Source organism: Miniopterus schreibersii (genome assembly GCF_964146895.1).
Source record: "Miniopterus schreibersii genome assembly, chromosome: 7".
NCBI lineage: Eukaryota > Metazoa > Chordata > Mammalia > Chiroptera > Miniopteridae > Miniopterus > Miniopterus schreibersii.
In genome coordinates, this window is record NC_138108.1 from 83,416,997 (window position 1) to 83,438,125 (window position 21,129).

The 21,129-nt window shown below is 37.6% G+C and overlaps 1 protein-coding gene across 5 annotated transcripts in view; it reads left to right on the top strand.

Annotated features, from left to right (window-relative positions):
- The window catches only part of UGGT1 (UDP-glucose glycoprotein glucosyltransferase 1), a 144,121-nt gene that overhangs the window by 36,422 nt on the left and 86,570 nt on the right, over window positions 1–21,129 (top strand). For all 5 annotated transcript variants that reach the window (XM_081142748.1, XM_081142745.1, XM_081142747.1 and 2 more), the window contains 8 exons: window positions 4,521–4,621; window positions 5,317–5,416; window positions 6,510–6,570; window positions 9,863–9,954; window positions 11,552–11,702; window positions 14,727–14,846; window positions 15,901–15,986; window positions 20,367–20,502. In XM_081142748.1, coding sequence (XP_080998874.1) covers window positions 4,521–4,621; window positions 5,317–5,416; window positions 6,510–6,570; window positions 9,863–9,954; window positions 11,552–11,702; window positions 14,727–14,846; window positions 15,901–15,986; window positions 20,367–20,502 — 847 coding nt within the window. The remainder of the gene's footprint in view (window positions 1–4,520; window positions 4,622–5,316; window positions 5,417–6,509; window positions 6,571–9,862; window positions 9,955–11,551; window positions 11,703–14,726; window positions 14,847–15,900; window positions 15,987–20,366; window positions 20,503–21,129) is intronic.

The window sequence follows — 21,129 nt, forward strand, 5'->3', positions numbered from 1 at the left end:
TGATCTCCAGTTGTTCTGAGCACATACATTTATTTATTTATTTATTTATTTATTTATTTATTTATTTATTTATTTAATTTTTTTCAATCCTCACCCCAAGGAGTGAAGATGTTTTTCCACTGAGTTTTAGAGAGAATGGAAGGGAGCGGAGAGAGGGAAAGAGAGGTGAGAGAGAGACAGATTGATTGGTTTCCTCCTGAGTGCACCCTGACTAGAGATGGGTTTTGAACCTGCAACCCAGGTATGTGCCCTTGACTGGGAATAGAACCTGTGACCATCCCCTGTGCAGGCTGTAGCTCTAACCACTGAGCAACGCCTGCTAGGGCTATTTATTTTTTTAAATTGTTGAGAGTATTATAGATGTCCCGCCTTTTCTCTCTCTCCCTTTTACCCCTCACCACCCGGTTCCCGCCCCACCTCAGGCCTTCACCACCCTGTTGTCTGTGTTCATGGGCTATGCATATATGCATATGAGTTCTTTTGTTAATCTCTTCATGCCCCTGTCCCCCTTCCCTCTGAGATTCGTCAGAAGCAAGTTTTCATGCTTGTGGTTCTAGTTCATTCATCAGTTTATTGTTGTTCATTACAGTTCACATATAAGTGAGATCATATAATACTTATTTTTCTCTGGCTGGTTTATTTCACTCAGCATAATCATCTCCAGGTCCCTCCATGCTGTTTCAAAGTGTAATGGATCCTTCTTCTTTACAGCCGCATAGTATTCCATGGTGTAAATGTCCCACAGCTTTTTTATCCACTCATCTACTGATGGGCATTTGGGCTGTTTCCAGATCTTAGCTATTGTAAATTGTGCTGCTATGAACATAGGGGTGCATAGATTCTTCCTGTTTCAGGACTCTTAGGATATATTTCTAGAAGTGGGATCACTGGGTCAAAAGGCAGCTCCATTTTTAATTTTTTGAGGAACCTCCACACTGTTTTCCATAGTGGCTGCACAAGTCTGCATTCCCAGCAGCAGTGTACCGGGTTCCCCTTTCCTCACACCCTCGCCAGCAGGAGTAGTTTGTTGATTTGTTGATGGAGCCATTCTGACAGGTGTGAAGTGATACCTCATTGTGGTTTTAATTTGCATCTCTGATGATTAGTGACTTTGAGCATTTTTTCTTATGTCTCTTGGCCATTTGTGTGTCTTCTTTGGAGAAGTGTCTATTCAGGTCCTCTGCCCATTTTCTAATTGGATTGTCTGTCTTCCTTTTGTTGAGTTGCATGAGTACTTTATATATTTTGGAAATTAACCCCTTATCAGATATATCATTGGCAAATATGTTCTCCCATACAGTGGATTCCCTTTTGATTTTGATACTGTTTTCTTTTGCTGTGCAGGAGCTTTTCAGTTTGATGCAGTCCCATTTATTTTTTTCTGTTTTTCTGGTCCTAGAAGATGTATGGGTGAAAATTCTGCTAAGTTTTCTTCTATCATGTTGATGGTTTCATGACTTACAATTAAGTCTTTTATCCATTTAGAGTTTATTCTTGTGTATGGTGTAAGTTGGTGGTCTAGTTTAATTTTTTTTTTTTTTTTTTTGTATGTACCTGATCAATTTTGCCAGCACCATTTATTAAGAGACTGCCTTTACTCTGTTGGAGCATCCTCCTCTGAGCTGTTCTCCCTACCCCCACCAAACTGCATCCAGCCAGAGTATCTGGGGCTTCAGAGAGCTGATCCAAGCCCTTTCCTATGGGGGGAGGTGTTCCCTGCCTAACAGAGAGGTAGACGTGTTCCACCCCTCCTTTCCCAGTACTGGCTGGCTGAACTCACAGGGCATTCGTGTCACAATACAGTCCCCACAATACTCCCCACAATACAGTCACAAAGCCCAGCTGTTTCTCATCTGCCTCCTCAATGTAAGCCTTCCCCCAGGTTGATGCTGTTCAAAAATAAAAACAAACACAAAACCTGCTTTGCGTGGACCCAGTGCCCTTGCACCTGAGGTCCAAGCAGAAGGGGTTACAAAGTCAGCCCTGCACAAGACTCTGATCTCTCCACACAGCTGATCTCAGTACAGCTGGGCCAAGAATCTCAGCTCCGTCTGTGCTCCCAGCTCTCCTTAGTTGCAGATCAAAAATCCCCCATCTGCCCTGCAACCAGCTCCAATCTTCTATTGCAGTGGGAGAGTCCTCTTCCCCTTCCCCACGCTACACAGTTTAGATGCTTTCTGGGGCTGTGTACAGTGCCTTTCAGGAAAGCAGAGGGTCCCTTTAAATTACTGCTGGGTGCAACCCAAGGCTCCTTTCTGTTCTGGAGCCACACACCGGGGCACAGCCTTTCCAGCAGTCAGAGCTCCGGGTGAACATCTCCTGCTGGAGCTGCCAGCAGTAGGCGCACTCTTTCACTGGGAAAGTACAGACCCAGCCTCCAGCAGACAGTTCCCTTGGATCCCTCTGCCCGGTGCTGCACGACTCTCCTTCCAGTCTCTGCTTCCAGTCTCTGCCATTCAAGGTTTGGGATCCTTGTGTATGGGTGCCAGGCCACACTCCCAAGGGGGAGGGAGCTTTGCAGCCACTGTCACTCGGGCCTCTCAGCCCAGCACCAGCTCTGGCGGGGGCGGGGGAGGGCTCCCCCTTTCCGAGACTCCCCCTCTTACCAGTCTCTTTGTTATTTCTTCAGTGTTCCTTAGACAAAATATGTCCAATCAGTTACACTTCTCTTGTTTTTTCAGTGTGACCGCACACTATTTTAGCTGTAAATCCATTCCGTGCCTGGGAGCAAGGGCACTCCCAGCCTCTTGTTAGAGTGTAGCCATCTTAACTCTCCCCCGAACACATATTTTTAAATGATACTATGGCTACCTGCCTATGGCTTACACTGATTTCCTTTTCTGGGCTTTGCAATTGATGGCATAAAATAACATGCCATTTTTTTGATTCACATAATAGGAGAAATATAGCTGTTTTTGTCAATATTTTCCCAAGGAATTCAAGTGTATTTTAAGTTAGAGAGGTCGTAGCTATTTACTCATGCTAAACATAGTCTGACAAAAGTGCGAAAGAGGTGTAGTAGGATGTGTATTAGATTCTACACATGTTCAAGTAAAGTGCATTTCATTAGTATTTGCTCTGTATGGAAGAAGATAGAAAATGGTTTTGTTTTGAAGAAAATTTCATAGCCATTTTATGAAGTATCATAGGATTTTACAGCTGAAAAGTCTCCTTAGCTCTTCTTTTAAATGTTGCAGTTATTTCAGATATGACTTAGTAGTTGTTCAGACCCCTGAGTTCTGCTTTATCTGAAAATCTGAATTAAGCCGTCTGTAGTGTACCTTGTTTTTATTTTTAAAGAAAGGGATCATATAGGAATGATACATGTAGGCTTGGTTTCTTATACTTGCTTTAACATTTGGCTGAGTGAAATGCCTTAACCAGACTAACAGTTTAGCAGAGATGGCTTAGTTCATGTTAAATTACAGTGGACATGTTATGTTCGTTGTTTGCATATGCACATTTCTCCGTGTTTAACATCAGTTTTGGTCTCAGTATGCAGTCAGGTTCCATTTTTTATTGGCTCCAGGTTTCCAGAATTTCTTTAAATATTCATGTTTTTTGGATAGCATTATGATTTCATCTATTTACAGTACAACATAGTATGTAGAATATTAAAGACATTTTTAAATTTGGGGCATTCAGAATAGTTATTTAGCTATCTAAAGTAATTAGACCATTTTTTGATATTTTTATCATGAAGAAGAGTTTGTAGTGACCGATGGGAAGTGGATTTGTTGGAAGGTGAAGGGTCTGAGTAAATATTTAATTTTCTGCATGTTGTATTTAAGAAATTTTGATGCCATACAACTGAAACGGGTGTGAAATGGTATTGAATGACAAGCTTTGAGTTTCTAGCATTTAAAAGAACAAGATGACTCTATCAGCCATCTGCCTGTCTAAATGATACGTCTTTGCTTTTGATATCTTCTGTTGTACTAGCTTTAAAAATAATGTACTATATTTCAAGATAAAACTAAACAAAACCCAGTAATCTTAGTTAACTCAAATTTTATTCTTGTGGGGATCAGTAGCAATATAGATTCAGCTTTATCCTGAGAAATTATAAAGATTCAGAAAAGTATGGAAAATAATATAACATACCCATGCATTGTACTTACCATCCAGAACTGATTGTTGCTATCATACTTTTCTGTACCAAAGAACTATTTATTAAGTTTTCCCCCCTAATATATGTGTGTTTTTACTTAAAAAAGAAAGAAACAAGGTGAGTCAAACACTATAGTTGGAATTGAGGTCCCTTTGTTCCCTACCCCCAGCTCCAGTTGTCTCCCTCCCTGAATTTAGAGAATGACTGTTGGTTTTAAAATTAACTTACACTTTTATATATTACCCTAGTTTTTAAGAAAAATAATTATACTTTAATTTTTTTCTCCTATACTGCAGGAATTTTCCTAATGCAAGTGGGGAAATCATGAAGATAAAATTGGAGCCAACTTCTGAGTGTGCTTTGAGAAAGAAAAGACACGTGAAAAGGACTGATTTTATGTTTCTTTCAGAGACCTACACCCTGACCTGAAGGGACAGTTGAAAGAGCTTAGAAAGCATCTTGTGGAGAGCACCAATGAAATGGCACCTTTAAAAGTTTGGCAATTGCAAGGTAATAAAAATAAAAACATAGAGGAGTCACTGGCCTACTTTTTGACTATATTTTGTGGTACTAACAAAAGGTAGAATTTGAATGTAGTTTTATTGATTCACATGATTCCAAGGGTACCACAGGTTTTAAAGATAGTGATTATGATTAATCAGAAAAGAAAGGGAAGTCCTTTTGTAGACAGATAATACTATTCAGAAGTAATATATGTAAATGAGTGCCAGATCTTTCTTTGACCAGGTGCATAAGCTTGTAGTATAGAAACATATTTGTCTTGGTTTTTACATGTCTCTGTGTATACATTTACTAAACACTGTATCTGTTGAATGCCAGAGGCATGTCAGCATGGGAGAATGTATGTGTGCTTTTCTGGTCCAAAAAAGTATTCATCAAGTTTCCCCCCCCACAACATAATTTAATAAAGTCTTTTGTTATAATTTGAGATTTGTAAATTCAGAAGAAGAAAAAGTATTTGGGATGTATTTATCCTTTGCTTAAATATGTTAGTGTATGCCCTGTTATTTTATGGAGGTAGATCAAGAACCAGTTATAATCAACACCATAGGGACCTACAAAGTCAGTAGGACCTGAAATTAAACTGGGTACTCACCAAGAAATTAGTGGGAAATAAATGTTTTTTTCCTATTTTTTGTTGCATTAGATTAACGTACTTTATATTATATTTGATATTGTTGCAGATCTAAGTTTCCAGACTGCTGCCCGAATCTTGGCTGCTCCTATTGAATTGGCTTTGGTGGTGATGAAGGATCTTAGTCAAAATTTTCCTACCAAAGCCAGGTAATATTGGGGATTAGGGTTTTGAGGCATCAGCTCCTGAGCATATACCTAATCATCTTCATGTTTATACGCAAGACAGAGCAATTAAAATACATAAATGCTTAGAAAATGAAAGCTCTCTTACTCCTGACACCATACTGCTAATGTACTCTTTCTGAAAAGCTGGCAAGACTCTGCGTTGCGTGGTTGGAGAGACCCATCTTGGTTCTGTTCCTGACACTGCACTTCGAGTTGTATGAACTTTGTAAATAAGCACTCCTCCTCAGCAGTGAGATAGTTGCCTTTCAGGATTGGATGAATTAACAATCTAACCTATGCAGACGTAACCAGTCTAGGGTCTCCTTGGATGACAGTGTTTTCTTCCTGAAGAGTTTCACATATATCATTTAATCTTGATGAAGAAAATGAGTTATAGGGGCTGACACGTTCATAGTGACAGAGTAAGAATTTGAATGCAGCTTTCCTGGTGTTGCTTTCAATTGTATAATGGTCCTCTACATCTCATAAATGCAAGGCAAAATTGTTTTAAAAGCCAATCTTTTAGAAACTAATGACTTATAAATGAGTGTCAGGTTTTCTTGATCACTGAATGAGGTGTTTTGAATTCTGATGTGAAATGTTTTGTAAATAAATTTGTTTATTTGATTAGTCTTGAAAAGTCTTCATAGATGGGACTTACAAATCTTACAGCATATTCTTCTTTGGTCCAGCGTGCTATTGAAGATAAACGTGTAGGATCCCCCTTTACCACAGTGCGTATGTAGGGTGGAGAGTCTGTTGCCTTAACTCATGTATCATTATCCTTTAGCCTGCAAGCTAAGAGATCATACATAGGAATAGAGTTACGTATAGTTAACTGAGATCTTGGAGGTAACTGCACTTGCGTCAAGATGCTGCCATTACTGCTACTTTTCCTTGGTATAGTATCTTACAATAATGAAAAAAATGTGCACACCTGAGAGGAGAAATATGTTTATCAGTTGTAAAGGTTTAAGGCTTTTTCCATTAGGTTTTTCATATTTAAATATAGGGAAATTGAAGACATTTATTTAAAATATCAAACCAAGCACTGATAATGTTTTTATTTCCTTAGGGCAATAACAAAAACAGCTGTGAGTTCAGAACTTAGATCTGAAGTGGAAGAGAATCAGAAGGTAATAACCAATGGAAAATAGTGGCCTTTCTGTTTGTTGTGATATCTTTAAAGATGAGGAACTCTGAGTTAAATCAGTGACATTAATAGTTTTAGCCTCATTTTAGCAAAGATTCATTTCTGTAATCTTTTTCATATTTTTAGTTTTTAATCAAAGTAGAATATGAATATAATTTAAAGCACCAACTGGTACCACCTGTTTATTAACAAAAATAGCACCCCTCAACATGTCTCACTCCCTGTGTGTCCCTTTTTCCAGAAACATCTGCTTCCAACTCTTAGCTGATTCTTTTGATATCTATCTCTAGACTTGTAACAAGCTTAAATTGGTACTTTATGTTTAAGTTTCAGACCCTATTTGTTGGCCTCCTATTACAAGGATGAGGTTTAACTTCCTTTCACTGCCTTCTCCCACCCATGTTTACCATGACTCTGTATTGGCCCTTTCCCCATCTCTTCACTTTCTCTGTATTTTTATGTCATGATTTTATCCATTTTTGATCTGCTCCAGTATGGACAGGTTGTTTTTCATTTCTAGTGCATAGCAGTTTTCCTGGGGACCTTTCTTAAACCTCTTTTGTTAGATCTCCTGTTCCTTGGATTCCAGGTCTTCTTTGTTTTTGGTTTGTACCCTTATTTTGGTGCAGCAAATCATTCTTCATGAGAAAAATTGCATGCAAGGTAAATTTCAGACTCTGAGGAATCAGTATTCAATTTCTGTTTTTATTGATAGTTTGGCTGGGTATAGAATTTTATATTGGAAGTCATTTAAAAGTTTGAAGGCATACTTGTAATTTTGATTTCCATTGTGGCTATTGAGAAGTCTGAAGCCTTTGTATGAGATCTGGCTTTTCTTTTTAGAATCATCTAGGATCTTTTCTTTGACCCTAGTAATCTGAAATTTCACAATGAAATGTCATTTTAAAAAGTCTCCATACTATTGGGTGGTTGATAGGCCCTTTAAATCTAGAAAATCATTTTTTTTTAGTTTGGGGAAATTTTTAAATTATTTATTTGCATTTCTTCTATTGGGTTTCTCTTTTCTGTTTTCCTAGAACTCTATCTTTAAGATTTTGCACCTCCTTGACTAGCTTGGCCTAATTTAAAAAATAATCACAAAAACATCTTTTCTATTTTTTAATCCTTTTGTCTTTTACTTTTAAACTTTCTGGGAAGGATTTTCAACTCCTTGGTTGAGGTTTTTCCTGTCATTGTCACATTTTTAATTTCTAGGTGTTATATTTGGATTCTTCTTTTTATGGTGTTCTTGTATCCTTCTGAAGATAGCAGTGGTGCATGTGTATATTTTCTTTTCTTTGCATAGTCTACTTCCTCTTAAGTATCCTTTCTTTTTGTCTTGGTCTCTTGTCTTTGTTAGAAGCTCTCCAGAATGTTTGGTGATCTGTGGCTAGCTGCTGATGCTGAAGAATAGGGCCATTAGGAGCTGATTGTTAGGCCTAACGATGAGGCTCTTTGAATGTAGGCTACCCTGGAATGGCCACTTCCTAGGGAACCCCAGTGACAGTATCTTTAAGTTTTTCTTCTGAGCTGTTTAGTCTCCAGAAAGGATCTTCTAGTCTTCTGCCTGGAGGGTGAAGTTTGACTGGCAGAGTGGTAGAGGCCCAGGAGGGAAGAGCACTCAGTAACTTCCACTCAGTACTCTGTTTTTGATATTTAACTCTTTCTAGGGATTAGTCTCCATTTTTTTGGAGTGAGAGAGTTTTGATAGCACTCACCTGCTATGTGAAACCAGGAGAGTCCATTATTTTAAACAGGCTTTCTGTCGGAACTCATTTTTTAGTCTAATAATTGTCCCTCATACATGTGTTGTTTGTGATCTCACTTCCTGGTGTTCCCATTGGCTTTTCCACTGTCACCCTGGCACTCCGCTTTCTCAGGAGCACTGCATACGTCTCCTTCCCAGCTTCCAAAATTAGTTGCCCTTTTTCTTTTGTGTTCTCTTTGTTGTCATGGTTTTATAACTGTAAGAGTCCCATTTTTAAAAACTGACATTTCAAAAGGGAGGAAAAAGTGCTTGTGTTCAACGAATATCTCTACCCCAGATTTTCTTAATCTTAACTCATATTAGTTACTTAAATAGACCTGAGGGATAAGTAAACCAAATATAAAATGTTTGCTACATTGAAGAAACATGACAATTTTTATTTACTCAATTTTTAATTCCCAGGGTAATAATATCAAATATTACCTTAGTTTTAGGTCCCTCCCAGGAAGATAAAACATTAAATTATACAGGCTATATATTGGTACATCCTGAATTTTTCATTTTTTCAAGTAAAATATTTTATTAAAGTATAAAACAAAAAGTATAAACACATACAAAAACGTGCACAAAATTTTAGTGTGATGAATTTTCAGTAAGTGAAGCCACCTATGTTACCAACATCCAGATCTACAAATAGATATGAACTGTGTCTTTCTTATAGTGAAAGCGTGCTGTACTTGCTGCCTGGGAGGGAGTGTAAGATGATAATTCTCATTGACACAAATCTTCATTATCCCCTTAGTCTTACTTGCTGTTTAGTCCTGGCCGAGCAAAGAAGCAAAGCCATGGCTTCCTTGTTGTTTTGTCTGTGTTTCCCCTGCAATACTAGATCTTAAAGTTTATTTCTCTTAGTCCACTGACTACTGGGAAAAAGGAGCTGAGCAGTCCCTTTCCTTCCTCTCTCAGCACTGGGAGAACCAGGCTGGCCCCTGTCTCAGGGAGCAGCAGTTGAAGGCACCCTCTTTCCCCAGTGGAGGCCAGGTCTTGGAGAGCTAGGTTGCATGTAGGTGCTACCCTGAGCACAGCAATTCTGAATTTCTTGGTGTGCCTTAGTTTGAAAGTTGAAGGGAGGTGTGGGATTTTGAAACGCTTTTAGATTAGTTCCCTGGACTTTATCAAGAAGACACAACTGTTACTGACTCTTGTCACTGCCTTGGCTGGCATCACAAACAGGGAAAAGTAACAGAAGTCCTCTTTTATGAAAAGTGATGCTCAGCACTTGGCCAGTTTGACACCCTCCCCCCATTATAGGAAACAGTTGTGTTAGTTAATGTTGGAAGCAGGGAGGAGGAGGGAGAAGAAGTGTATGCCACATAAACCAGTAGTTTCACTAGATAGTGTAGTAAATGCCGAGTGGGAGTTCATAAAAGGAGATCTTCACCCAGCTGTGGGGTTGCCCATGGTGCTTAGAGGATGTCAACATTTGTACACATAATAAAGCCAGAAACATGGAAATTTCTGTTAAACATTCTCTTCCTGCTCCTTAATAAATTTTCTAATATTTCAGTATTTCAAGGGAACTTTAGGATTACAGCCTGGAGACTCAGCACTGTTCATCAATGGACTTCATATTGACTTAGATACGCAGGATATATTCAGGTATGGATACTATTTCCCATGCTCCAAGAGTTTTTATAACGTGTAGTTTCTGTGCCGCCTTCAAATTGTTCTCCTTGATGGTGGCATGTTGCCACGCCTGATGGCTTCCCAGGCCCGGGGAGTGCATTTAAGCCAGGTCTGTGTTCTGACTGGGATGGGTAGGGTGACACTTTGCCATTTTTTATCATAATGTCTATTTAAGACCTTGGACAGTTAAGCCCAAGCGTCTTTTGGGAATGCCGTTTTCGAAGCTGTAGTTCTTCTGTCAGCCAGAAAAACAGAAAAGAGCAGCTTCTTTTGCTCTGGGAATAGTGTGATGGAGGGTTATTCAAAATGCTGCCTCTGGTGTGTCAGAAGGTGTTCTGTCTTACAGATATTCTTTGAATACCTACCCTTTTGTTTTGTTAACATGTGATTTAGGACTAAATTGCTCTAAATTGTCCTGATGAATTTTTTGAGGGGGTGGTGGACAGTCAGGTGGAATTCATATTTTATCCTTGCTATTAAAATTGATACGATTGACACTATGGCTTCATAGTAGTAAAAACAAAAGCTATTGCTAATACTTCAGAAGAAGCAGTTTCCCCAGTGTGATATTTTCACATTAATTATTTTAATTGAGCTTTATGTTCACATACTACTTTACAGAGCTAGTGAAAAAGTAGTAAAGGACACTTTAAAAGATTGCCCATATTTGTTTTTATTTTTAATTAAAAAAATCTCTTTAATTTTTCAGAGTATTACAAACTGAGTACTTGCTCATTGTAAACAGTTTTGTGGGTTTTTTTTATATCTTTTATTGATTTCAGAGAGAGGAAAGGAGAGGGAGAGAGAGAGAGAGAGAGACAGAGAAACATCAATGGTGAGAGAGTCATTGATCGGCTGCCTCCTGCACACCCCTGACTGGGGATCAAGCCCACAACCCGAGCATGTGCCCTGACTGGGAATCGAACCCTGATCGCCTGGATCCTAAGTCGATGCTCAACCGCTGAGCCATGCCCGGCTGGGCAACAGTTTTAAATAATACAGAGATATTATGGAACTAAAAAGTAAAGTCTATTTATACTATCTTCTTAGTTTGTTCTTCTCTCCCAGCAGACCTCTGTTGGGTGGGTCTTCCTCCAGCTTTGGTCATATATGTGTGTGCCTGTATAAATGGATACTGATATTAAAGCATATGTTCAATCTATGTAATCTAATATTTCTTTTTAGCGTTTTTTCCATAAACTCTTTGTTTTGAGGTAATTATAGATTCATGTATAGTTATAAGAAATAACACAGATTACTGTAGTGTTCATAAAAACGTGCATTGTAAAATCCAGATTTAGGATTATTTCACCCTGAAGTTGTATGCTTATATTAGAGTTAATTTCTATACCCAATGTATATGTTGATAAGTACAAATAAACATGAATGAACTAAGAAGTAAGTCCTGCCTGCTTTTTTCTATATACTTTGACAAGATGAAGCAAAGGGAAGATCTCCCTTGTTTGATTTCTCAAGTAGTTTGATAGGGAATTGAGTTTGAACTGATAGATTGTTTTTCGTGGCAAGGATGTTTTTTAAAGCTTTTCTTCTAAATACCTATTTTTTTCAGTCTCTTTGATGTATTGAGGAATGAAGCCCGGGTCATGGAGGGTCTACATAGACTGGGAATAGAAGGTCTTTCTCTGCATAATGTTTTGAAACTGAACATCCAGCCCTCTGAGGCCGACTATGCTGTAGACATCAGGAGTCCTGCTATTTCGGTAGGTATTCTCTTTGAGTGTCCAGGGGGCGTCTGGCCAGGTATTTTGTTACGGTTTTCTCACTTGTCTTTTAGGAGACATAAGTTACTCCTGCCAGATCTTTTGTTGGCATCAAACAAAGATTTACCACAACTGCTTATATGGGGCTAAGTGCATGTAATGTAGGCTCTCAAATGCTCCAAAAAGTTGAGTTATGTTTAATATGGTTGAGACAGTGATTTTTCCACTTTTGTATCTACCTGTGATTCTGCGGAACATGTCTTAGAAAAAAGTGTTTAGTTTGTATTTGCTCAGTTGCATATTTGATATTTTATATGTGAAGGATTTATGTAGATTAATATCTAGCTATATGATGTCTCTGGGCCTCTGTTTTCACATCTGTGAAAGAGAGTGGAGGGAGTCGAGCTGTCTTGGGCGGTCATGGTGAAGGTGAGAGCAGTGTTGGAGATAGGCCTAGCACATCCTTGGTACTCCGGTGCTTTTTTTCTTGTTTTCGTGCTGCATTTATTTTAGAGAAATTTGTTTTTAATCCTCACCTGAGGATATGTTTTCATTGACTTTTGGAGAAAGGGGGAGGGAGGAATGGAGAGAGAAAGAGAAAGAAATACTGATCCATTGCTTCCCATGTGCTCCCTGACCTGGGATCAGACTCACAACCTAGGTATGTGTCCTGACCAGGAATTGAATCTGTAACCTTTTGGAGTACGGAACTGGACAATGCTACAGCCAACTGAGCCACCCCACCTGGCCAGGGCGTTAGGGAAATTTTTAAAAATTTATTTATTTATTTAATTTTTATTTTATTTTTAAAAAATATATCTTTATTGATTTCAGAGAGAGGAAAGAAGAGGGAGAGAGATAGAAACATCAATGATGAGAGAGTCATTGATCGAGCCTGCAACCCGGGCATGTGCCCTGACCCACAATCAAACCCTGATTGCTTGGATCTTAGGTCAACGCTCAACCGCTGAGCCACACCCGGCTGGCCAGGGAAGTTTTTTTTAAAGGAGAAAGAATATAGAACCTAGGTGGTCATTATTTGAGTTGTCACTTGGTGACATAACTGCTCCTTTGGTGAATACCATTGTGTTATTTACTTTTCTGTTAAAAATGTTTTTAATTACAAAGAGTAAAGAGATTACCATAATTAACAACCATGTGACCCATCACCATACTTGCTAAATGTTAAAATTTATTTTATGTCAGATCTATTATTTACTTGGAAAAAAAATGTTTTAGTCAAAGCCCTCTTTGTATCTCTCCCACTTCCACCCCCTCCTCCCTGCAGGTAGGTCCTCTTCTGAGGTTGGTATGCATTCCTTCTGTCTCTTATTTGATCATTTTATTCCCTGCTGTATGTTTTAAAATTTTGAAGAATGCCACATCAGTATCCTTCATCAGTTTCCTTCATTGTTCAACAATTTTTTCAAGACAACACAGGTTGATACATATAGATTAGTTTTATCATATGTGGTTTTATATTTTACTGATTTAAAAAAAACTTTTATACATTCAAAGTTTAAAATTTAAGACATACGAAAGATTATATTGAAGTCTCATCACCCAGCTGTTCAGTTTTTCTCACCCAAAGCAACATGTATTGTCAATTATTTGTGTATCCTTCCAGAAATACTCTGTTTACACGAGCAAGATATTATAGTTTCCCACCCTGCCTCTTTTGTATGAATGGTACATACCGTTTATTTATCCACTGCTCTCTTTATGGGCATTAAGTTGTCTCTAGTTTTTTGCTGTTACAAGCAGTACTGTGTAGCTCTTCTTGTACCTCTCTCTTTGCACATGCATGTAGAATTTATTTGGGGTACTTAGAACTGGAGTACTTAGGAGTAGGATAGCAATATTTCAATACTGTCAGGTCTTCTCTAAAGTGACTGTTCAGGACACTGGCATTGCATGAGAATTCCCAGTGCTCTGTATCCTTGCCTGCTCTTGGATCTTGACAAACTTTTACAGTGTGGTCTTTTTTTTTTTTTTTTTTTAATATATCTTTATTGATTTCAGAGAGAGGAAAGGAGACGGAGAGAGACAGACAGAAACATCAATGATGAGAGAGTCATTGATCGAGCCCACAACCGGGCATGTGCCCTGACCGGGAATCGAACCCTGATCGCCTGGATCTCAGGTCGACGCTCAACTGCTGAGCCACGCCCGGCCGGGCGACAAACTTTTAAATATTTTCAATTTAATGAGTGTGAAATTTTATTGTGCTTTCAGTTTATATTTCTCAGATGACTAGGGCCGATACACATCTTTCCTTGTGTTAATTGCCCATTTGAATTTTTTCTGTAAATTTCTTATTCATATTCTTTACTAATTTCCATTTCTCATTCGTTGCTTTTTTATTGATATGGTAGATTTCTATACATACTCTTTTTTAAATTGAATTTATTGGGGTGACATTGGGCTCGATCAATGACTCTCTCATCATTGATGTTTCTGTCTGTCTCTCTCCGTCTCCTTTCCTCTCTCTGAAATCAATAAAGATACATTTAAAAAAAAAAAAAAAGACCACACTGTAAAAGTTTGTCAAGATCCAAGAGCAGGCAAGGATACAGAGCACTGGGAATTCTCATGCAATGCCAGTGTCCTGAACAGTTACTTTAGAGAAGACCTGACAGTATTGAAATATTGCTATCCTACTCCTAAGTACTCCAGTTCTAAGTACCCCAAATAAAATCACACAATTTTCAGGTATACAACTCTGCAACACATCATCTGTATTGTGTGCCACCACCCCAGCTTGGGTCTCCTCCTGTCGCTGTTTACCCCCCTTTACTCCTATACGTATTCTTGACACTAGTCCTTTATTGCTGTTGTAGGTTGCAATTCTCTTTTAGTTTTGGCTTATGTTTTTGTCACTCATTTTTCTACTTGATGTTTATATTTTTGAAAACGGTGTTTTCGTGTGTAATTCTTCTTGAAATAATTTAAAGTCATTATTTTTCCTGCAAATTTCACTAATGGTGACTAAAATGTATGCACCTGTTGTGTGTGTTTTTCTAGTGGATCAACAACCTGGAGGTTGATGCCAGATATAATTCATGGCCTTCTAGTCTACAGGAGTTGCTTCGGCCCACTTTTCCTGGTGTTATCCGGCAGATCCGGAAAAATTTGCATAACATGGTAAATAAAACTCCTTGTCTGGCTGTGAATTCTATTTCTGCCTTGCCTACTAGTCTCCTATTTTCTTGTCAGATCTAGAGTGTTTACTTCTCTCCTTTTCTAGCTGCTGCCACTACCAGTACCAGATACTCTCTTTTTCTAGCTCCAAATTCAGACTGAAGGGTTTTGAAATGTATTGATCATTTGTAGGGCTGTGAGATGTCAGTATATTAGGAAATGCTTGTCATCCATAACCTGAAGACTTAGACTGTGTTATTTTAAAGATAGTACTTTTATACTAAGAAGATGACTATGTTGCTGCTGGTTTTCTTAAATATCTTAATCTCTAAAATTTAATAGTTCAATTTATTTCCTTAAGCCTTTCTGTCAGCTTCTACTTGTTACTCCTTATTTCAGTGCTTTAGATAGATAGTAGAAGAGGGTTTTTAGTTGGCCCTCTTTTCTCCTCCCATTACTTTCACTTCCCTTATTAGCTCCTAAAGAGGTAAGGGGCAGGTTAGTGCCAAGGTTGGCATCCTCAGAACTTCAAGGGACACTGTTCTCTGTACTTTCCTTACTTTTGAAACTGCTTTTTTCCTTCCCAGTCAAAATTTCAATGTTTCTCCTTAACTATATGTCTGAACTTTATTAAATGAGATAATATTTTATTGAAGCACTTGAGAACTTAATGATAGCTAGCTAGTATTGTCTAAAAATTGAATTCCAAATGAATTCTGAATTCAGAGATCCTTAGAAATCTAATCTGAATTTTCTAAGGTGGGAGAGTTAATAAAACTTGAGTTTTTTAAAGTGTAGTAAAAGAGCAGATGTTAGCAATCTGGACTGTAACTCCCATGCCACTAGCACAGACCATGAGAAAATCCCATATCCTTTCAGTGCCATGTCTTTGAACATAAAAGGAAGGTAGCTGCCATTTGTGTGACTCCTGTCTTAATGGTTCAAGAGTAGCTGGAAAAAGATGGCCTTCAAGTGTAAAGACTAAGGGTATTTTTATTGGCCTGGTGACATTTTAATAAATGTCATTTCATGTGCTCCTTTCCCTCTCGTCCTACAGGTTTTCATAGTTGATCCTGCTCATGAGACCACAGCAGAGTTGATTAACACAGCTGAAATGTTCCTCAGTAATCATATACCACTAAGGTAACACTGGTGTTGGTTTGATGACATATCTAATTAAACTCAGGTTTTGTTTGTCATTCTGTTGTTGTTTTTTTAAATTATTTTTTATTGATTTCAGAGAGATGAAGGGAGAGGGGGAGAGAGAGAGAAACATCAATGATGAGAGAGAGTCCTTGATCAGCTGCATCATGCATGGCCCCTGCTAGGGATCAAGCCCACAACCCGGACATGTGCCCTGACCGGGAATCAAACCTCAATCTCCTGGATTGAGCCACACTGGCTGAGCTTGTTTGTCGTTCTTAAATGCAAGTCTGGTGCCACTGAATTGTAGGATAATTAATAGTGGGGATTGTTAATGGCAGTTGTATCTTTTGCTCAGTATGAATCCAGCATCTTTTGGGGTAAGGAATTTGATTCTCAAGGATTGGAAGCTTACCACCATTGAATTATTAATAAGTAGCTTGTGCAAAAATAGTTTGTAGTCTGAGCTTGCTTCCCAGTGAAAGAGAATTTTCCTAACGGAGTGTCTGTATTCCATTCCACAAAGCCTATTCCATTTTCGGTGGAGATAAAGAGCTTTGCCACCAACTTTTGTTAGACTGTCAAGGACTAAATGTATAGTATACAGCGTTTTGTAGATGCAGACAGGCACATTTATTTCATTTGTGTTGCCAGATTACCAGGGTACTTGAATGGCTGGGATTCCACTGTGCCTTTTAAGAACAATGTTTTAAGGTTGTACATATATTCTCACTTAAGTTCTGAATAACATCCGATAATTTTATTTTTTATTTTTAAAAATTTTACGTGTTGACAAAATTTGAATTCTTAGAAAAAATGAAAACAATAGAAGAAAAGAACTCTTTAGCTAACAAATGTTATTGGGTATTCCATAACTAGCACTTAGGTAAATACTGTAATGGTATATAAGCCACATTTCTACCTTCTTGGAAAAAAATACGGTGCATACTTTCAGACACTTGAAGAAGGTATTTGATCAAGTGTTAGATTCTGTCTTATTAGTTATAAGTTCTTTAGAATTTTAGGGAAACAAGATTTTAGACTAAGATATTTGGGCAGGGCAAAGGTTTCATGGAAAAGTTGGATTTCAGGTAGGCTTTGAAGAAAGTAGAGGTTTTTTGTTGATGGAAAAGCAGAGATTTTGAATTTAATGAAATTTTTCATGTAAAACGTGACTACCACCTGGTTAGGTGGAGGAATAAACTACTGGATTACAGCCAGAACTATGTTTTGATTAAAAGGAAAACATAAGAACACAAAAGAAGTTGGCTCATTGTATACAGTGGCCACTAATTATTTATTGAATAGCATTGAGGGACAGAAGAGGGAACGTGGTGTTCAGATTGCAGTGGTGGGTGAGAGGATGGCACTTAACTCATAGGCAGTCGAGAGGCATGCTGTCAACAGTTGGTGGAGAGCTTCAAGGCAGATGGGCTGTTGTTTTACTCTTTGTTTGAATTAATGTGCTACATACACTGAAGTGTTCATGAGGTCAAGGAGTAGAAGGGACAATTCTGAAAGACTCCCTAATGATACTTGATGAGGGACTGGGAGAAATAAAAGTCTTAATTTTGGAGCTTAGCTAACAAAAATTGATGCTCTTTCCAGGAGTTGGAAACTTGTGGAGGAAGTTACTTTGTGAGGAGATAATTAGGCTCTAGCTCTTAATTTTATTTTCATGATAAATAATATTTAGGTCATTTCTGTGTGGAATCTACTCATGATCACTGTCACAAGTAATTGATTTTTAAAAACAAGGACAGTTAATCATCTAAACCAAACTCTCTCACCACCCCCATCCATATATGCACACATTGTACACATACCTCCTGAGAACTTGATGTTTGATATATGTTTTTATTTTTTCATTCTAAGGCTATACCTTTTTAAAAAATTTAATACACTTCGTATTTTTTAGAGCAATATTAGTTAACTGGTATTGCTACATTACTATTAAAAGTCCATAATTTACATTAGGGTTCATTGTTTGAGTTGTATATTCTATGGGACTTGACGAATTTATAATTACATGTTTCTACCATTACAGATTCATACACATTTGTTTCACTGCCCTAAAAATCCCTTCACCAATTTCAGCCTCCCTCCTTCCCTTCCAGCCCCTGGCAACCACTCATCTTTTTATTGTCTCTGTGGTTTTGCCTTTTTCAGAATCATGACATATGTAAGTTTTTCACATTGGCTTCTTTCACTTAGCAGTATGCTCTTAACGGTTGTCCATGTCTTTTTGTGGCTTGATAGCTTATTTCTTTTTAATGACAATCTTACTACATTATATGGAAGTACCATGGGTGTTTTACTTTGTTTTCTGTTTTTTAAATCCATTCACCTATTGACAAACATCAAGTTTGGGCAATTATGAATAAACCTGCTATAAACGTCTCCGTGCATGTGTTTGGGTGGGTATAAGTTTTCAGCTCATTTGGGTAAATACCAAGGAGCATGTTTGCTTTATCTAACAGTAAATGTATGTCTAGTTTTTTAAGAAATTGCCAAACTGTTTTCCAAAGTGGCTGTACAATTTTGCATTCTCATCAGCAGTGAACGAGAGTTCCTCTTGCCCTACATCATCACCAGCATTTGGTGGTGTCAGTGTTTTCTATTTTAGCCATTCTAATAGGTATATCTCATTGTGGCTTTAATTTGAAATTCCTTAATGATATACGATGTCAGGTGTCTTTTTATATAGTTATTTGCCAACTGTATGTCTTGTTTGGTGAGGTGGTGTTCAGACTTTTGGGCCATTAGTAACTTTTTTTTAAATTGTGAGTTTTAAGAGTTATTTGTATATCCTGGATATCAGTCCTTTATCAGGGGTGTGTTTTACACAGATTTTCTGCCAGTCTGTGACTTGTCTTTATTCTCTTAATAACAGTTTCTTTTACAGATGAGAAGTTCTTAAATTTAAATCAAATCCATGTTATCAATTTTTTTGGGTCATAAGTCATGCTTTGATGTTAGGTCTGATAAGTCATTGATAAACTCAAGTTCACCTAAATTTCCCCCCATTTTCTAGGAATTTTATACTTTTGTATTGTACATTTTTTGTCTGTGATCCATTTTAAGTTCATTTTTGTGAGGGTTATAAGGTCTTTGTTAAGATTCATTATTTTGCATGTGGATGTTCAGTTGTTTCAGCACCATTTATTAAAAAGGCTGTCCTTTCCCTATTTAATAACTTTTGCTCCAATATGGAGGCTAGTGGCCTCTTGGCAAGTGCAAGCCCCCCCCCCCCCGTCTGTAGATTTGTGGTGGTATCTCTTTGTTCTGTATTCCTTTATTTAAAATTTTAAAGTGTAATAAAATCTAACCTTAGTTGCAGCTTTTTGGTGAAGGACAATGGTAAATATTTCTGTGTTTTCCATTTACCCATGATTCTCACATTGCCTATGTTAAATCTGAAAACCCCCCCCATCTATGTATTTTCACATTCTGAAAATTTTCACTTTTCCTAATTTTCTTTTAAAAACAGAACAAAATCTTTATGTAAAACTATAGCAATATCCATCAGTCAGTAAAGGCCTCATTTCATAATGTGGAAACAGCTTGCTTTAACAGTTGAAAGTCTAAGCCACCTTTGGGAACCTGCTTTTTTATTCTGTAAGTGATGAATGCCTTTGCCAGCCATTGTAGAGTAGGATGTGAACTGTGTTTTTCAATAACGAATAGTTTTCCTCTATTAGCTACAATATTTGTGTGGGATACATTCCTTTTAACCAGTTGCATTCTTTTTTAAAATTTTTCAATCAGAGTTTACATTCATTGTTATTTTGCGTTAGTTTCAGGTGTACCGCACAGTGGTTAGACAATCATATACTTCATAAAGTATTCCCCTTGATATTTCCAGTACCCAGCTAGCACCATAATAGCTATTACAATATTATTGACTATATTTCCTATTATGTACTTGACATCTCCTTGACTGTTCTGTAACTACCAATTTGTACTTCTCAGTCCCTTCACCTTTTTCACCTGGTCCCTCAACCCCCTTCTCTTCTGGCAACCATCAGTCTGTTCTCTGTATCTGTGAGTCTGTTTTAATTTTGTTTGTTCTTTTATTTTGTTCTTTAGATTCCACATGTAAGTGAAATCACATGGTATTTGTCTTTCTCTGTCTGACTTATTTCACTCAGCTTAATACCCTTTAGGTCCATCCATACTGTCCCAAAAGGAAATTCTTATTGTGCGTGTGGCTGAGTAATATTCCATTGGGGGGGGGGGGGAGGTGTGTGTGTGTGTATTGATTGGTACTTGGGTTGCTTCCATATCTTGGCTAGTGTAAATAACGCTGCAATGATCATAGGGGTTCATTAACCAGTTGTATTCTTTAAGTTTTTTCTTTCCCTTCCTTCTTTCCCTCAGACTCGGTTTAATCTTTGTGGTTAATGATTCTGAAGATGTGGATGGGATGCAAGATGCTGGAGTGGCTATTATGAGAGCATATAATTATGTTGCCCAAGAAGTGGATGATTATCACGCCTTCCAGACTCTGACACATGTACGTTTTCATTCAAAATGGTGAATAATTTTTTAAATCTAACTTACTCTAAGGAACAGTATGTGGTAAGGGGATTCAATATATCTGTAAAGAGAAAAGTTAAGAAATTATTCACAGAAATTTTGTGCTTTATGTTTCAGGATTTGCCTTTACTTGATTGATTCACTGTGTTAGTAGTAGATTGCTGTGATTTTAGCTAAGGTAACATTCCTTATATTATATATATTAATATATATTAGTATACATATTAATATATTAATATATATTAATATATTAATTAGTCTTCTGCCTTCTGGTGAGTTGAAGTCACTATTTAGTGTCTTTTGGTAAATGTGATGTTTTCTACTTGTTTAAAAAAAAGTTTGCTTTCCCCCCCCTTTAAGACCATCATGATATTTTAATTAGGATTCAGTTTACTATACAAGTCATAAAATTCTTATTGTCTGTTTTTTTCATATTAACTGGAAGCTTTTATTTTATTTATTTTTTTATTATTTTTTAAATATATCTTTATTGATTTCAGAGAGAGGAAAGGAGAGGGAGAGAGAGAGATAGAAACATCAATGATGAGAGAGTCATCGATCAGCTGCCTCCTGCACGCCCTGACTGGGAATCGAGCCCGCAACC